The sequence below is a fragment of the Alligator mississippiensis genome, chromosome 1, assembly GCF_030867095.1.
Source record: "Alligator mississippiensis isolate rAllMis1 chromosome 1, rAllMis1, whole genome shotgun sequence".
Taxonomy (NCBI): domain Eukaryota; kingdom Metazoa; phylum Chordata; order Crocodylia; family Alligatoridae; genus Alligator; species Alligator mississippiensis.
Window position 1 is genome coordinate 423,628,366 of NC_081824.1, and position 16,367 is coordinate 423,644,732.

The 16,367-nt window shown below is 46.2% G+C and overlaps 1 protein-coding gene and 1 long non-coding RNA gene across 5 annotated transcripts in view; one reads left to right on the forward strand and one right to left on the reverse strand.

Moving 5' to 3' along the window:
- STARD13 (StAR related lipid transfer domain containing 13) overlaps window positions 1-16,367 on the forward strand; it is a 514,731-nt gene that overhangs the window by 130,396 nt on the left and 367,968 nt on the right. For 3 of the 4 annotated variants that reach the window (XR_009456449.1, XM_019498243.2, XM_059716971.1), the window contains exon 3: window positions 6,019-6,165. The exons of the other annotated variant lie outside the window; for it this stretch is intronic. Coding sequence is in view for 2 of the 3 variants with exons in the window: in XM_019498243.2 (XP_019353788.1) it covers window positions 6,019-6,165 (147 nt within the window). In the remaining variant the exon portion in view is untranslated. The remainder of the gene's footprint in view (window positions 1-6,018; window positions 6,166-16,367) is intronic. 4 annotated transcript variants of the gene reach the window in all.
- Window positions 8,023-9,726, reverse strand: LOC132250243 (uncharacterized). The gene is made up of 2 exons (XR_009461898.1): window positions 9,581-9,726; window positions 8,023-8,282 (listed from the first exon to the last, which is right to left on the reverse strand). It is a non-coding gene; the product is annotated as an uncharacterized LOC132250243 (long non-coding RNA).

Here is a 16,367-nt window from a genome sequence, read left to right on the forward strand (position 1 = left end):
CTCAGAGACTGCCACCCAGACAGAGCCCCTGGTTCCAGGCTCCACGCAGACGGAGCCCCTGGCTCTCGGCCTGCCCCTTTTTCAGGCTCTGGGGCCTGGGAGCATGGTGACCTCCCCTTGTGGGGTCTGCTCCCTTTTGGGGTCTGTGGCGCGCCAACTGGAGGAGCTCCAGGCCACAGTCCAGAGACTGCGTGCCATCAGGGACTGAGAACAGGAGATAGACTCCTACTGCCAGGCCCTTCTCCCCCAGGAGGCGGAGGGTAGACCACAGTCTCCCTACAGGCCAAAGCAGGACTCCGGGACCTCCTGCTCTGGCCAGCCAGGGGCATGGACCACGGTGGTCAAGGGCCCTAAGGCCCACCGCACCAAGGCCTCTGCCCTGCCGGAGCTGAGCAACAGGTATGCACCTCTTGCCGCTCCAGCTGACCCTGCTGAGTTGCCAGCTCCCACAGGCAACATGGACCCAACTGCAGCTCCCACCCCTGCTCTCCCCAAGACAAAGTAAGGTGTTTGTTGTGGGAGACTCTCTCCCCTCGGGGGGGGATCTGAGGGGGCAATCTGCCGCTCCGACCCCTTAGCCCGGGAAGTTTGCTGCTTCCCGGGGGCCCGCATCCGGGACATTGCGGAGAGGATCCCAGAGCTCCTCAAACCCACAGACCACTATCCCATGCTCCTAATTCATGTGGGCACCAGTGACACAGCTCGGAGCGCTCCCAGCCAGGTCATGAGGCGCTACAGGGATTTGGGAGCGGGGCTAAAGGGTCTGGGGGCACAGGTGGTGTTCTCATCGATCTTCCCAGTCTCAGGCTATGGGCCGAGGAGGGAGAGGAGGATCCACGTGGTCAACCAAAGACTGCGGCGCTGGTGTCGTCGGGAAGGCTTTGGCTTTCATGACCACAGCCCACTCTTTGGCGAGAGAGGCAGTGAGCTGCTGGGAAGAGATGGCCTCCACCTCTCTCCCCTAGGGAGGAGGCTCTTCTCAGCCAGACTGGCTGACCTGCTCCACCGGGCTTTAAACTAAGCCCGCTGGGGGACGGGGGGACTACCGCCACTGCTGGCCCGCTGAGCATTCCTTGCAAAGCCAGCAGTTCAAGGCACTTAAGGGAGCCCACCCCTGCCCCTGCCCTGGTAAAATCTGTGGGCAAGGAAGGAGCCCCCTAAGGGGCACTTGCTTGCCTGTACATAAATGCCAGGAGCTTGGGGAATAAGCAGGAGGAACTCATCCTTCTGCTCATTGCAAATAATTATGATGTCATAGGGATAACGGAGACCTGGTGGGACTCCACCCATGACTGGACCACGGGTATAGATGGCTATACCCTGTACAGGAGGGATCGTGTAGAGAAAAGGGGCGGGGGTGTAGCTCTCTATGTTAAGGAAAGCTACACATCCCTGCAAGCCAATATTGGCAGCCAGGGTGGACAGCTGGAGACCCTCTGGGTTAAAATCCATGGGGAACACGGCACAGGGGACACAAAGGTGGGAGTCTACTACAGACCTCCCACCCAAAGTCCTGAGCTTGACCAGGAGTTTGCCCGGGAACTGGCTGAGACAGCATGCTCCAGGACCATGGTTGTCATGGGTGACTTCAATTACCCGGACATCTCGTGGGAGGATCGTTCAGCTAAATCTGAGCGGTCGCAAAGCTTCTTCTCATGCGTGGATGACCTCTACCTGACTCAAGAAGTCTATGGGCCAATGAAAGGCAAAGCGTTGCTCGACCTGGTACTGGCTACTGGGGATGACCTAGTCGGCGACCTAGTGGTCGATGGGAAGCTGGGTGACAGCAACCACGAGCTGATCACCTTCACCATCTGCCGAAAAGCTGGCAAGTCGGTCAGCAACACGGAAGTCCTTGACTTCAGGAAAACCGACTTTGACAAGCTCAGGAGGCTTGTCAGTGAGGCCCTAAGGGACCATGACCACAGGGAAAGGGGAGTTCAAGAAGAGTGGTTGCTCCTTAAGGGAGTGATCCTCAATGCACAAACTAAGTCTATTCCATCTCGGAGGAAAGGCAGCAAGAGGGCACAGCAGCCCCCCTGGCTCTCCAGGGATCTAGCAGACCTCCTGAGGCTAAAAAGAAAGGCCTACAAAGGGTGGAGGATGGGAGTCACCTCCAAGGAGGATTATTCTGCACTGGTCCAGTCCTGTAGGGAGCAGACCAGGAAAGCCAAGGCTGCAACTGAATTCCAACTAGCTTTGAGCATCAAGGACAATAAAAAGTCCTTTTTCAGATATGTGGGGAGCCGGAGGAAAAGCAGGGGCAACGCTGGACCCCTGCTGAACCAGATGAGGCAACTGACAACTGACGCCCAGGAAAAAGCCAACCTATTAAATAGGTACTTTGTGTCGGTCTTTCATCAGTCCCATGGGACGCCCATGCCCGCTACGGGACGGGGAAGTCCAGGTGAGTGTGATCCCCTGCCTTCCATTGATGCTGACTTCATGAAGGAACATCTTGAGAAGTTGGATACCTTCAAGTCAGCCGGCCCTGACAATCTTCACCCCAGGGTACTCAAGGAGCTGGCAAGCATCATAGCCCAGCCTCTAGCACGGATCTTTGAAAACTCTTGGCGCTCTGGTGTAGTGCCCGAAGACTGGAAGAAGGCCACCAATGTGGTGCCTATCTTCAAGAAAGGGAGGAAAGTGGATCCAGCTAACTATAGGCCCATTAGCCTGACTTCTATCCCGGGGAAGATCTTAGAAAAGTTTATTAAAGAGGCCATCCTTAATGGACTGGCCGATGCCAACATCTTAAGGGATAGCCAGCACAGGTTTTTTGCGGGTAGGTCTTGCTTGACCACATTCTATGTTAGAATGAGAATAGACATTCTATGTCTATCGATGAGTTCTATCTCATTTCCTTCTACGACCAGGTGACCTATCACCTGGACAAGGGAGAAGAGATTGATGTCATCTATCTTGACTTCAAAAAAGCCTTCAATCTGGTTTCCCATGATCACCTCTTAGAGAAACTGGACAATTGTCGCCTTGGGTCCTCCACGATCCACTGGCTGGAAAATTGGCTCCGTGGTTGGACCCAGAGGGTAGTAATTGATAGAAGTCACTCATCGTGGTGTCCTGTGACCAGTGGGGTCCCCCAAGGCTCTGTCCTTCGACCCATACTGTTCAACATCTTCATTAATGATGTGTACACTGGAGTCAGAAGCGGACTGGATGACACCAAACTTTGGGGAAAAGCATCCACACCAGAAGACAGGCGGGTGATCCAGGCTGACCTGGACAGGCTCAGCAAGTGGGCGGACGAGAATCTGATGGTGTTCAACGCTGATAAATGCAAGGTTCTCCACCTTGGGAAGAAAAACCTGCAGCATCCTTATAGGCTTGGCACTGCTATGTTGGCTAGCACTGTGGAAGAAAGAGACTTGGGGGTCATCATTGACCACAAGATGAACATGAGCCTGCAGTGCAATGCTGCGGCTAATAAAGCGACCAAAACGCTGGCTTGCATCCATAGATGCTTCTCAAGCAAATCCCGGGACGTCATTCTCCCCTTGTACTCGGCCTTAGTGAGGCCACAGCTGGAGTACTGCGTCCAGTTTTGGGCTCCACAATTCAAAAAGGATGTGGAGGAGCTTGAGAGAGTCCAGAGAAGAGCCACGCGCATGATCAGAGGTCAGGGAAGCAGACCCTACGATGACAGGCTGAGAGCCCTGGGGCTCTTTAGCCTGGAAAAGCGCAGGCTTAGGGGTGATCTGATGGCCACCTATAAGTTTATCAGGGGTGACCACCAGTATCTGGGGGAACGTTTGTTCACCAGAGCTCCCCAAGGGATGACGACTAGGTCGAATGGTCATAAACTACTACAAGACCGTTTCAGGCTGGACATAAGGAAGAATTTCTTTACTGTCCGAGCCCCCAAGGTCTGGAACAGCCTGCCACCGGAGGTGGTTCAAGCGCCTACATTGAACACCTTCAAGAGCAAACTAGATGCTCATCTTGCTGGGATCCTATGAAGCCGGCTGACTTCCTGTCCTTTGGGCAGGGGGCTGGACTCGATGATCTTCCGAGGTCCCTTCCAGTCCTAATGTCTATGAAATCTATGAAGTTGAGGGGCTTTTTCCCCCAGGCTGATGGAGGTGAGGGGGAGGAAGCCTTGTCTTGTATTCAAGTAAATATGGTACTAAATAAGTAAGTAAATACAAATAGAGCCTAAACTATCTTTCTAAGCAACAAAGCATGATTTTCTGGTTAAGACATAACTCTTCTCTCACTCAGGTGTAATTGAGAGAAACTCCTTCAAGGGCAAGCCAGTTAGAGAGGCATAATATTGGTGTTAAATAAGCATTCCTCTCAATACTTTTTCTGGCTCTGCCACACTGTGGGCACATCTACATGAGACGCTTACTGCAGAGCTGCCTAATTAGCTCTGCAATAAAGTCTCTGACTACATGTGCAGCCCTGTTAGGCCACAGGAAACTAATCAACTTTACTGCAGGTTAGCACTTGTAAACACAAGTACTATCCTATGGCAAAATTCTTTAGTGTGCAGTGACAGATGCATAGAAGCTAATGGGGCTGTCTGGGGCATGAGAGTGTTTCAGTGCATGAGCTACCTACTGGCTGGTCCCATACTGGAGCACCCTCATGTCTCAACCAGCCCCTCCGCAGCACACTGAGCCAGGATAGAGCAGCCCCAGGCTGGCAGGCTGACCTCCCCCAGCGTTCTGCCAGCCAGGGCTGCTCCAACCCAGCTGAAGATGCTGTGGTCCCAGGCACACATGAAGACTCTGTGCCCAGGAGCAATAAACTCTGGTGCAATATAGACTGGAGTTTATTGTATCACACAAATTTCATGTGTAGATGGGCCCTGTATTGTGTGACCATCAAGTCACCCTGGGCCAGACCCTATTCTATCTGGAACATTTAAAGTGGACTTAGCACCTAAGTATGATTGTGTTCTACAGTGTTCAAATCCCTGAAGATTCATTAATGTATCTACTTTTGTAACATACCCTTAATTCTTACCTTTAAAATCAAATCTCTGAAAAGCAGCAGCAGACTTTCAGGGTCTCAGCAAGGTGGAGTAGAATAGCTTTTGGGTGCCTGAGTTCACTTTTACATCTATAAGATGTATTATAATCTGGCCTTATCTTCTCTGTGTCCCAATTTCTGGCTCCAAAAGAGGACATGATTCAACACAAGGATTTATCAAAGAGAGACTTGCCTAGCTCACCTAGGTGTTGCAAGGCTTAACTCTTTCATGTTTGTAAAACACCTTAAGAGGTTTGGTAGGACAGTGTTCTAGAGTTGCAGTGGATTATTAGTATCGGTGTGCACAGACTGTTAAAATCAACTAAATGAAATGATGTATATGTCAACATATTCATACTCCATCAAAGTGAGATGACTGAAAAAAAAAGTAGTTTGAAGGTAAAAATGGAACTCCATGCAAGGGCTCTCCTTAATAACAAAGAAATAACAAAAGAGTTGACTATACAAGTTGTTTTAATATGTAAAAAGTGAAAGGGATGGCAAACAAGACAGAAAATGAGTAGGAAGTTAAGTGTTTTGATCATTCAGGCAGATTTCAAACCGATACATAGGAAAAAGCAGTAAACCCTGATGATGGCATACCTGTACAGTGAAAAAGAAAGTAAGGATTGTAGGGTGACCCCCAGTGTTATGAGCTTAGTGGAGAAAGAGAAATATCAATTTTATTTTCACGCAAATCAAGAAAGATGAAAATCAAAAGAGCTTAGGAAGGAAAAAATAAAGAGCTTGTTTATGAGCCTACTTAGCTTGAGCTGGTAGTGCTTGATGCAAGATGAAACGTTAAAGATAGATTTCGATATCAAGGAGTGGTTGGCTTGTGCTTAGTCAGGGAAAAGCATGTGCATACATATCAGTGGGGTAGAGATAATAGTTGAAGCTTTCTAAATGAAGGAGGTCATAAGGGGGTAGGCAGGGTTGACCATCAGTAGACACAAAAAAAAAATTACAAATCTTGAACAGCTTTTAATATTTTAAGAATTTCTGTATTTGGCTTTCTTTTAGACCCAACCAGAAACAGGATCTGAGTGGTCAGACTCTATGTCATGTCTGATGAAGAAGCTGGAACAATTGAATTTAGATATTGAAGAGGCTCTCAGTGCTGGCTCTTCTCCTACCAGTACTCCTTGTACAAAAAGGCGCAAAGAGACGGTAAGGTCTAACAGCAAGGGAGATACCCATTTTCATTAGGAATATAATTACCCTTCAGTGTTTATTTTAGTGGGATAGCAAAGTCCACATTGTATGTGTATTGGTATAAATATTGCTATGATGTGGTAATCTTTTTCATAACTTCCTAAATTCTTTTCTTAGTTTGGGAACAAGTATTTAGTTTTGAGAAGCCATACTATATAGTTGGTACTTTCTGTTAGGCAAGAATTTGTTCTTTGCCACTTCTCTTTCAGAACTGGTAGATAAGTACAAATGTAAGTTCTTTGTGTGTAGTTTTTGGTTCCTACTGTAGGTGCTTGTCTCTTAAAAAAAAAAAAAAATCTCACAGACACGAGGCACACTAAAGTGTCCATTGGAGCTGTGCATGTGCCCTGTGCCTTCTCACGCTTCCATACAAAGGGCAAAAGCATCTATGACCTTCTCTCAGTTCTCACTGTAGGTGGCAGCAAGATACAACCAGCCCTACTTCTTTTCAACATCCACTTATTCTTTACTCATTTATCTGTGAACTTGGTAATTATCTACATTCTGGTAGGAATCATTCTATCTGCTTTATTCAAATTTGAGAGTGAGAAGGAAAATGCTTCTCAAACACAGTCCCTTTGTATAAGCACAGCTAAGCACTCTTCTCTTCTGCTTCATGGGGGACTCCAAGCCTTCAGACTTGAAGTTATTACCACTGTGTGATGGCCTGATTCTACCACCAATCATAGCAATTGCCTATTCTGCTTGAGTGAAAGCTGAGCTAAGCTCCACTTTGCTGGGAAAAGGACACTTCAGACCCTGAAGAGCCAAATGCCAACTGCAATTACATACTAAAGAAATCAATGTCCTCCAGTAGACACGTGATGCACCAGAAGCTGACTCCAGTAGTTCCATGACAACCAAAAGGAAGACACTGCTGAGGATCCCAGCACGGTCATCCAAAATGCTGATACCTTTTAATACTAAAGGTGAGTTCCAAGAGTGGACATTCTGAGCAAAGAAACCAAGACTCTTGATACCTCAAGAAAGGATAAAAATGCACCTCTGAGGATAAGATTGCTTAGTCCTATACAATAGAGAGGCTAATGATATGAAGGTGGTCATCCTTGTGGTACCGACAGAACATACCTTGGTACCATTAGTACTAATGACCACACAGGCGCCATCAACAGAGATCCTGGTTTTCTCCGATTAAAAAAAATCCCCAATTTTTGGGGTTACTTGTTTAAATGCAAAAATTGGGGATTTTTTTTTTTTTTTTTATTGGAGAAAACCAGGATCCCTGATCATCAACTCTGTAAGAAAATACATATCATGCTGAAGGAGTCAACAGTGCAGAGAGATATCCTCAGCACTAAGACCACTGCAGGCATAAGAACAGATCCCAGTACCTAGATCACTGTTTACCTCAGCAGTTCTCTGGAGGAAACATACTCCTCACCTTCTTCACTAGGTCACATCTTTTTAACACCTTCAAACAAGAAGCATCCATCCTCTGGTCAGCAGGTAATCCACTGAACAGACCTGAAGGCTCATTGTTAAACAGTTCATTACAGTTTCACTGTGACTGGCAGTGAACTGACTGACATGAGGAAACAAGCCACAACCTGCTCTAAACCTCTAGAACCTACTCACCATCTCATTGAAAGAAATGGTGGTGGTCACATTTTTTGCTGTCACCTATGGCCAAACCAATGATATCAGACTGAGAGAAAGTCTGGCACCATTCATTGCAGAATGGGGAGAACAGCATCTCTCCTCCAAAAGATGTCAATGTGTCAGTAACAGCACTGGATGGTTTTTAAAGCTTACCAATATCACCAATGAGAGAAACAAACACGTTCAATATCACTAGATACAATAAACTTGCACGGACTGTTCCATACTTTATTGGCATCAGGGCCTGTAAGAATTGTCCTTCCAATCAACAGAGGAATTCTTGACCTCCAAACTTGGGACAGAAACCTCCATGATTTCAGCTACAGTGAAAAGGGTCAAAAAACTGTAACATGGCCACCAGAAGGGGCTTAACTATGTCTACTCTTACTCTGATCTTTGGTTGTTAGTTGCTTGTTTCATCCAAGAGAAATCCAGATCCTTCAAGAGTGCACCTAGAAGATAAGAAACCAGAGAAAATGGATCTGTTTATTGGGATAGCCTACTTGCAACTCTACATTTCTAATTACTAACCTCCCTTGATTAAATATAATTTTCTAATGAGGCACTGGGTGGTGCCGTTCTCAGTTAATCTACCACAACAATATTGTTATTGTTAGTTATTGTAAAATATGAAGAGCCTCATGGCTACAGGTTTTGGCTATCCTCAAGGAAATACAAACCACAAAAGAAAATCTTCTTTTCAAGAAAATGGAATTTTTGGGTAAATGTATCAAAACAAGGCTGTTCAACTTGCAGCCAGTGGGTTCCTGCCTGGCTGCTGTTTCCCTCCCATGTTCCTGATGCTGCTGGGGTCTCTAGGCTCCCGATTCTTCCTCTAGCTTCTGTTTCCTGGTCCTGCCCCTGTGAGTGGGACAGCATAGCCCATGGGAGTCCTGGGAGTCCATGCAGCTTGCGTGGTGGGGCAGCCTGTACAGCTCATGCAGCATGTGGTTCAGGGAATGCCTGTGGCCCATGCAGCCTATGGCCTCTGGCCACTCCACAGTTGAATAACCCTGGTATAGACAATACTGTACATGCCCTGAAAGAATTTAGGGCCACCTTGAGCTGCAGGGAGACGTAAACCATATCCTGTAACAGGAGGGATGTCAGGGTCGCTGTGTACTCCCCTGTTGCCTCCTTTACTGTTTCTTGTTGCCGACTGGCACCTTCCGATTCTTGCCCACCATGACTTTGATCTTATATATATAAGGGAGGCTGCCTTTCGCTTTCTGGTACACGGTTATCCTGTTATCTTTGTCCTCTAGCCTTATGGGCTATGCATGGCTCTTACCACCCCAATACCATGCCCCAAGCCTCGCAGATGTAATGGATGTTATTCTGTCCCTCTCTCCATACCCTCTCTGGCACTCGGGCTCTCTGCAGTCCCACCTCTCTCTCTCTCTGCGCCCTTCTCTCAGGACCTTCTCAGTACGCCACCCTTCTCTCAGGCTCACCACAAGGCTGCTCCCTTCTCTGGGACTCACCACGCCTGCACTGGGGCTGCTCAACAACACCCCCTTCTCTGGGCTTCTCAACTGCCCCTCTCTGGGGCTGGGGTCTATATACCCCGTATGCAGCACCCTCACTGGCGCTGGGGTCCCCACACTATTGTGAGTCCCCTGTGAGGCCTCCTCCATCCCCTAATAGCCTCTCCCAAACCACTGGTGTAACAAAATAGTAAACACAAACACAAGCCTCTTGGCTACAACATAAACATAAGCTGCACGGCCATAACAACATTGAGTCCTACCAGGGATCCTTTCTCTCTCTGCAGTATAAGATGCAGCTCCTTCCTCAGGCCTCTCCTTTATAACATGAACAAGAGCTCTCTCCTCCTGGGCTGCTGGTAGAGAACTGCTGCCTGACCTCCTGCCTGTGGTTTATATAGGAGCCAGGCCTTGCCCCTTCTTGTCAGCTGGCTAGGCAGGTGCGGATCATTAGCTCCCTCTAGTTGCCTCAGCAACCGGCACCTGAGGAGTCTTCCTGGCTCTCTCAGTAGCAGGCACCTTAGTGCCCTGCTACACATCCCCATATAGCATGGCAAACTTCCATCAGCCACAAACAAGACAGAGTCCATTTTATTGGTTCAGTAAGCTGGACTTCTCTCCAAAGAAGAAATGAACTCACAATGGGAATCACTAATCTTCCTCCTTCTCAATTATATACTCAACCCTGCTCTAGAACACAGATTTGAGTGGACTTTCAGAAGGTACATAATAGTAAGTCCAGAATGTTCAAAAACTATCTTGCTCCCTTCTGCCTTGCTCCAGACTTCTCTTCCATCACATCCAACATGGTTACAAGTCCTGTTCCTTTTTCCTTTGTAAAGTGATTTGAGATCTACTGATGAAAAGTAGGGCTGTGCAAAGCTTCGGGTGCTGATTCAGTTCCGAGGAGATTTGGCCCAATTCAGTGGACAAATCTCCGACTCAAATTGGGGCACCAGTTAAAAGGTCTGAATTGATTGATTTGGAGAGTTTGGTGATTCGGGCAGTCCCTGCCCGCTGCAGCAGGGAGCTGGACCCTGACTCCAAGCTGGTCAGTAGGGGACAGGGGAGGGGGAGCTGGAGGGTAGGAGACAATGGACGGACGCCTGCTAGGACCCACTGTTAGCCACTTACCTTTCACATCCCCTTTGAGGGACTCTTCACATGAGAATGTGTTGATAAAAGGAGTGTGTGGCAGGGCACTGGTTGTGCCTGCCACTTTAAGGGCCTGGAGCTGGCAGCTGCCAAGTGTCTGATTAGGGCAGCCATTTTGGAACTGGGGCTGTCCATATAAACACAGCAGTTTTGCTGTGAGAGGCTAGGCAACAACATTGCCTGACCGCAGGGCTGCAGATCTACATCTGGAGGTAAGGGAGGAGCTGTAGGGGATGGTAGGAGGCTCCTTGGTCCTGGGTATGACCTAAAACTGCACCCTGCTGGGAGTGGGTGGCCTGGTGAGGCTTGCAGTGGCACGGGAGCCCCCAGGAAATGCCAGGCCAGTTACCACCCTGGTGAAAGGTGGGTTTGGGTGCCTTCACCCCTAGTCTCCACTACTGGGTGGGTAACCCCGTTGTGCATAGAACCCAGAGGGCAGGCCCTGGAGAGAGTGAGGGACTAGAGACTCGGACCTGATCAAGAGAGTACTCTTGACTGGCCCATGCTGGGGCCAGGACCAGGACCGTCAAAAGGGCCAGGAGCCCACCGCAAGGGACGCCGAAGAGCCGAGGGCCTGGGGTCCCGACTGGCCTGGAAGTGGGCCAGGGCTGGTAGCCAAAGGTCCCGGGGGACCACACCCAAGAGGGGAAAGTAGTTTCAGGGAGCTAGATAGCCGAATGAAGGCGGGGAAGGCCGCCTGAATGGAGGCATCTTGGAGGGGACCTGATAGAAGGATTCTAGGGCCCAGTGTGGGGGCTAATGAGAATTACACCTAGATGCCATCCACGAGACTTGGGCTGCGGTGTAGGAGAGGAAAGGAGCCGCAGATAGCGCCCCCTGGCATTGGGGCAGTAAATAGGCAGCCTCCCGCTTAATTAACATCTTCTAATTAATCAGTTAACATCAAGGCATGGCAGGAGAGAATGCGGGTGGTTGGCCCAGGAACAGGTGGGTGGGCCACAGAGATCAGCCCCGAGCAGGCCCCCTGTTACAGAGTGGCACCTTTTTTTCCTTTTGTTTTTTGGGGGTGTGGTTTGCTTTGTTTAGGACTTTAGGTGACTCGGGTAGAATATTAGAGCACACAAAATAAGGCTTGTGATCTGTTATTCCCTTATCCAGAGAAGGAACAAAATCTGAGCTGTATCTTCAACCTGTAAAGATTGAGCAGGAAGAGCACTTTCATGTAACTGTCCACCTATCTCCCAGAGACTATATGAACTTCACAGTGCCCAACTGTTATCAGTGCAAAATACTACTATTCACACTCTCTATAGCAATGAATCTTCATAAAAATAGAGTGATGGTGGCTGAGGGGGAAAGACATCCACAACTGCTCCCTATGTGCTAAATCAGCATTTCTCAACCCATGGGTTGTGACTCAAAAGTGTGTCATAAGAATATACAAGAGGGTTGCCAAAAAAACTTTAAAAAATGGATTCTCCTTTAAAAGAGAAAAATGTAGGAAACTCTGGCTTTTCCTGTACAGGATGCCAGAGTTCCAGCCTGCAAGGGACTGCTTGGGGGCCCCTATTGCCCCACACAGTGGAGGGCTGGGGGTGGGGACAATGGGTCAGGAGTGAGGGGCATTGGGTCAGGACTGGCCATTGATGTTTACAAATGGGTCCTGGTACAAAAAAGGTTGAGAACCACTGTGCTACATGACTGGCTGATCAAGGTGAAGTTCAAGGGGTTCCTGACCATAACAGCCATTTAATAGGTTCATTTCTTGTTTGGCCAGCTGAGACCACCACATGAACTGCAAAAAGTAGTCTCTTGCTTAATTACAAATGATAGCATTCATGGAAGCCATGGTCAAAGCTCAGTCAATAATAGCATATCCCTGTGAGGACTGTTTTATCAAGACTGCAGTCAAGTCTCCTGAGAAGCCAAGAACCCTTCAAAAAGTCCAACCAAAAGCCCTTCAAAAAGTCCAGCAAAGTTGCCTCAAAGAAGTCCTCCCAAATCAATATGATTGCTATTTATAATATAAACACATTAATGTAGTTATACTACTCATCTATAATTGAATGAGTACAAAATTCTGGGTTATATTTTATGAAAATAGGGTATTGGGCCTCAGTTCAGGAACCAATCCCCCACTTATGACATTGTCCCTATGGGAAAATCGATTCCGAGTTATGATGTTTCGATTTAAGACGTGGTTTTTAGGAACCAATTGTGTCGTGAGTCCAAGGACTGCCTGTATTTTGTTCAGACACCAGATGAACAAGGTCAGGCTCCCTTGCCATGCCATTTAGGTCTTGTTTATGATGTTACTTGATCACCCAATGCTTTCTTGTGTAAGCAGTTCTGATTATATGCAAAAGAATCAACAGCTTCAGACAAACTTCTATGAAGAGATTTATATTTTTTGGCAGGGAAGGTAGGCTTTAAACTAAAAGAAAAGAGAAATTAACTTTTAAACGTTCACATCATGTGATTTGCAGTGAGCCCCAATAAGGAAATTTGGTGTTAAAGCTTAAAAATTTCAGTTTTACAGAGATGCCCCAATAAAGGGGTGATTTTGAAAACTAAGTTTTCTGTAATAAGTAGGCTCACTCAATAAATTAGGTTGAATTTTAGTTTAGTTCTGAGGCAGACAAGGTTCTTTGGGCAAATCCGGTATCTTTTATTAGACCAATTCTAAATTATTTAAACAACTACATGAAAGCTGCCTGCTTCTAGGGGTAGATGTCAGACCCTCTATGATTATGTGAGGATGCTACAACTTTTCTTCTGATTTAATCATTAGTTAGAATAGAAGTAATTTTTTCTAAAGTGAAACACAAAGCCCTCTTTGGATTTCATAATGGATTGCTATAATGAGAAGCATCACAGGATGAGCATTTTGCAGCTATCTGGGAACCTGGGAAACATAACTAGCAGATTTTTGTAAGCATACTTCTTTTTATGAAAGATAACAAAAGAATTAACTATACAAGTTTTTTTCTTAATGTAATATGTAAAAAATAAAAGAATGTCAGGTATAAAAGTTGTAGGTATACAGCAGAACCAAAGCAGCATACAGCACATGCATTATAAGAAAATATGCTGCTATATTGGTGCATTATTTTTTTTTTTAAATTTTTTAAAAACATTTTGTCCTATTTTGACCCTAGTTCTTAAAAGACAGCCCTTATATTAGTAAAGGTAGTAACTAGTTCTGTGTCCATTAAATATTTTATTAGTGATATCCACACTAACACGGACAAAGTTCTTTCCAACTTGTATACTTCCTTCTAATTGCAAATTGCATGATCTTTTACTTAAGAAATGGATATTGTGATTAATCAGTCCATACATTTCACTCTTAATTTCTTTGCATAGACTATCATTGAGGCAAGTAGCTTCAAAAGAGTTTTTGACAGAAATATATAAGTTCAGATAACGTGATAAGTCAGAGGTATAAGATTTCAGTCATAGGTCACTTTGCCATATATATGAAAAACATGTTTGGAGCTCCCACTTGAAGATCAATCTCCTGAAGATGCAGGAATATTTTTAATTGATGATAGAATATTTTTTGTGCAGCAGATACTGAATCTCAGGAGGATAGACTATAATTTAATCTCTTGGTTGAATTGGTCCACTTTCATGTGAAGGGTTTTTTTTTAATCTGCTAATTGAACTCACTCTTTGAAGATTCTATGGGGTTTCTTCTCACATTTTTTATGAATAAATCTCTATTGGATACAAATTTGACATGGGGGGTGAAACTAAATATTTAGCTTGGAGTGACAGGAATTCATATTGTTAATGAAATGCATGTAAAATCATGGAGGGAGGAGTTAGTACATTTTTAAGTGAACAGTATTTAAGACACGACTTATTTATCAGCCACGTTCTGCAATTTTAAATTATTAAAAAAAAATCATTTGCCACTCCTCTCTTTGCATTTCTACAAGCTTCAAGTTGCTGCCATTTAGTTTTATATTGGGAAACAAGACACAGCAGATGATTATATGCCTGGTCAAGAGAAATCAGAAAGCAGTCTACCTGGCATGAAGTTTTTTTCTGAAAAAGTCACCAAAATTATTCTGACATGTATTAAGCATCACTACCCAAAAAAGGTTCCCCTTTCATTTGAAAGTAATAATAGAACTAGCTCACTAGTTTTTGAAAACAGTAATTTAGTAGAACAGTTCATCTAAGATGTCCCTCAGAAAAATATTTCTCAGAAATATTATATTCATACTTTATATATGAAATAATTTGCAGCATGAAAATGTCTTGCTGTGCACAGTATGTTCCACTTATGTAGAAAACATTTGTTTAGTTTCCATTTTATTTACAATATCTACTGTGGGTAATAGAAAAAATAAAAGATTTGAGAATTGCGTTTGTCTAATTGCATCAGTCAGCGATACAGTACTGATTAAAGAAAAACAGAAATAATATTTAAATAGCAATATGATTTTTATATCAAAGAGATAATTTTCAATAAAACAAAGCTGTACCTTCAGATTATATTTTTTCTTACTATTTCCTTTGATATATTCTTAATTCTTCTCAAATCACCCATAGGCCATGCCCAAGCCTTATTGTTTGTCAAACTCTACAACACTGGGTGTATCTACACGAGATGCTACTGTGCAGTCTCATTACTGCGCATTTATTTACTACTTGTATTGGCAAGTACTAAATACATGTACAATAACGAGTTACTGCACAGTAGTGCCTGCAAATGGACTGTAACAAGGCGCTGTCCCAGGGGAGGGAAAGAAAGGTGATTAATGCCTCCTTGTGGCTGTCCAGCCCCAGCTCAGTTTCCTCTTCTCAGGGTATTTCCCATCTCTCTCCTGCCATGACTAGCTATTGTGTTCTGCATATGACAGAGACTGCCTCAGAGATTCCCGAGCTAGGTCCCAGCCCTTGGTCAGTGAGCTAGCTAACATCTGGAGTGCTCAGATGTGTTTGTCAGGACTTGGCCCATCCAGCCTCAGTCTCTTTCTCTCAGCTGTATCCCATGGCCTAGGCTTACTGTGCTGGGCTGGCTTTGGTTTCAAGCTTTGATTCCTCCTGCTGCAGGCCTGTCTGCCCTGTTCTGGGCTCTGGGCTCACTGCCCCCCACACTGTGCCCTGCTCTGAGCCCTGGGTTTGCTGGTCCTCACATGTGCCCTGCTCTGGGCTTGCTACTTATCCACAATGCCTTGAGCCTGCCCCTGGCAGTGCTCAGGGCTGATATGTGCCCCTCCGGCACCAATGAGACTTCCAAACCAGTCCTTTAATCACAAATCCAAGCCACTGGTTGCAAACCCTAACCAAAAGAAAAGCCCCCTGGCTATAACCAAAACTCTCACCTCCTGGACAATTGAATAACACTAAACAGAAAAAAATAGGATACTATCCCTTTAACCCACAGGGGTAGCTTACCCCCATCAAGAGGCAGGCAGGTAAGCACCCAGGGCAGCCACCTCTCAGGTTCGGCCCTCCTGACGACTCACAGTTTGGCCAGTAGCTCCCAGCAGTTATTCAGGTACTCCTTGGCTGCTTTGCAGCCAGGAGCTTGTTTGCCATGCATCCTGTGGGGCCTATGTTTATAGGGCTCTGTCTCCTCCTCCTGCTGGTCTCTTGCCTTCCCGGGCTGCCTGCCCTGGCCGATCTCAGGCAGCTACAGAGCTCCTTGCCACTGCTGCTGGCTCTGGTTGTAACTGCTTGTTTCGGTCTTTTTGTCCCTTTTTGACCCGTGCCTGGGCTTGTTGGACCTGCCTGCCCCCTGGGCTCTGCCCTCCCTTCTCAGTAACGGTGTAGGGGCCCCATTACAGTGCTGCTATTGTGCAGTAGCCTAATAATACTGCACAGTAGCATACTAACACTATCCATCCTGTGACATGCTACTGCACAGTATTTTTCAACTGCTGCTCAGTCAGTATCTCATGTAGATGTGCCCACTGT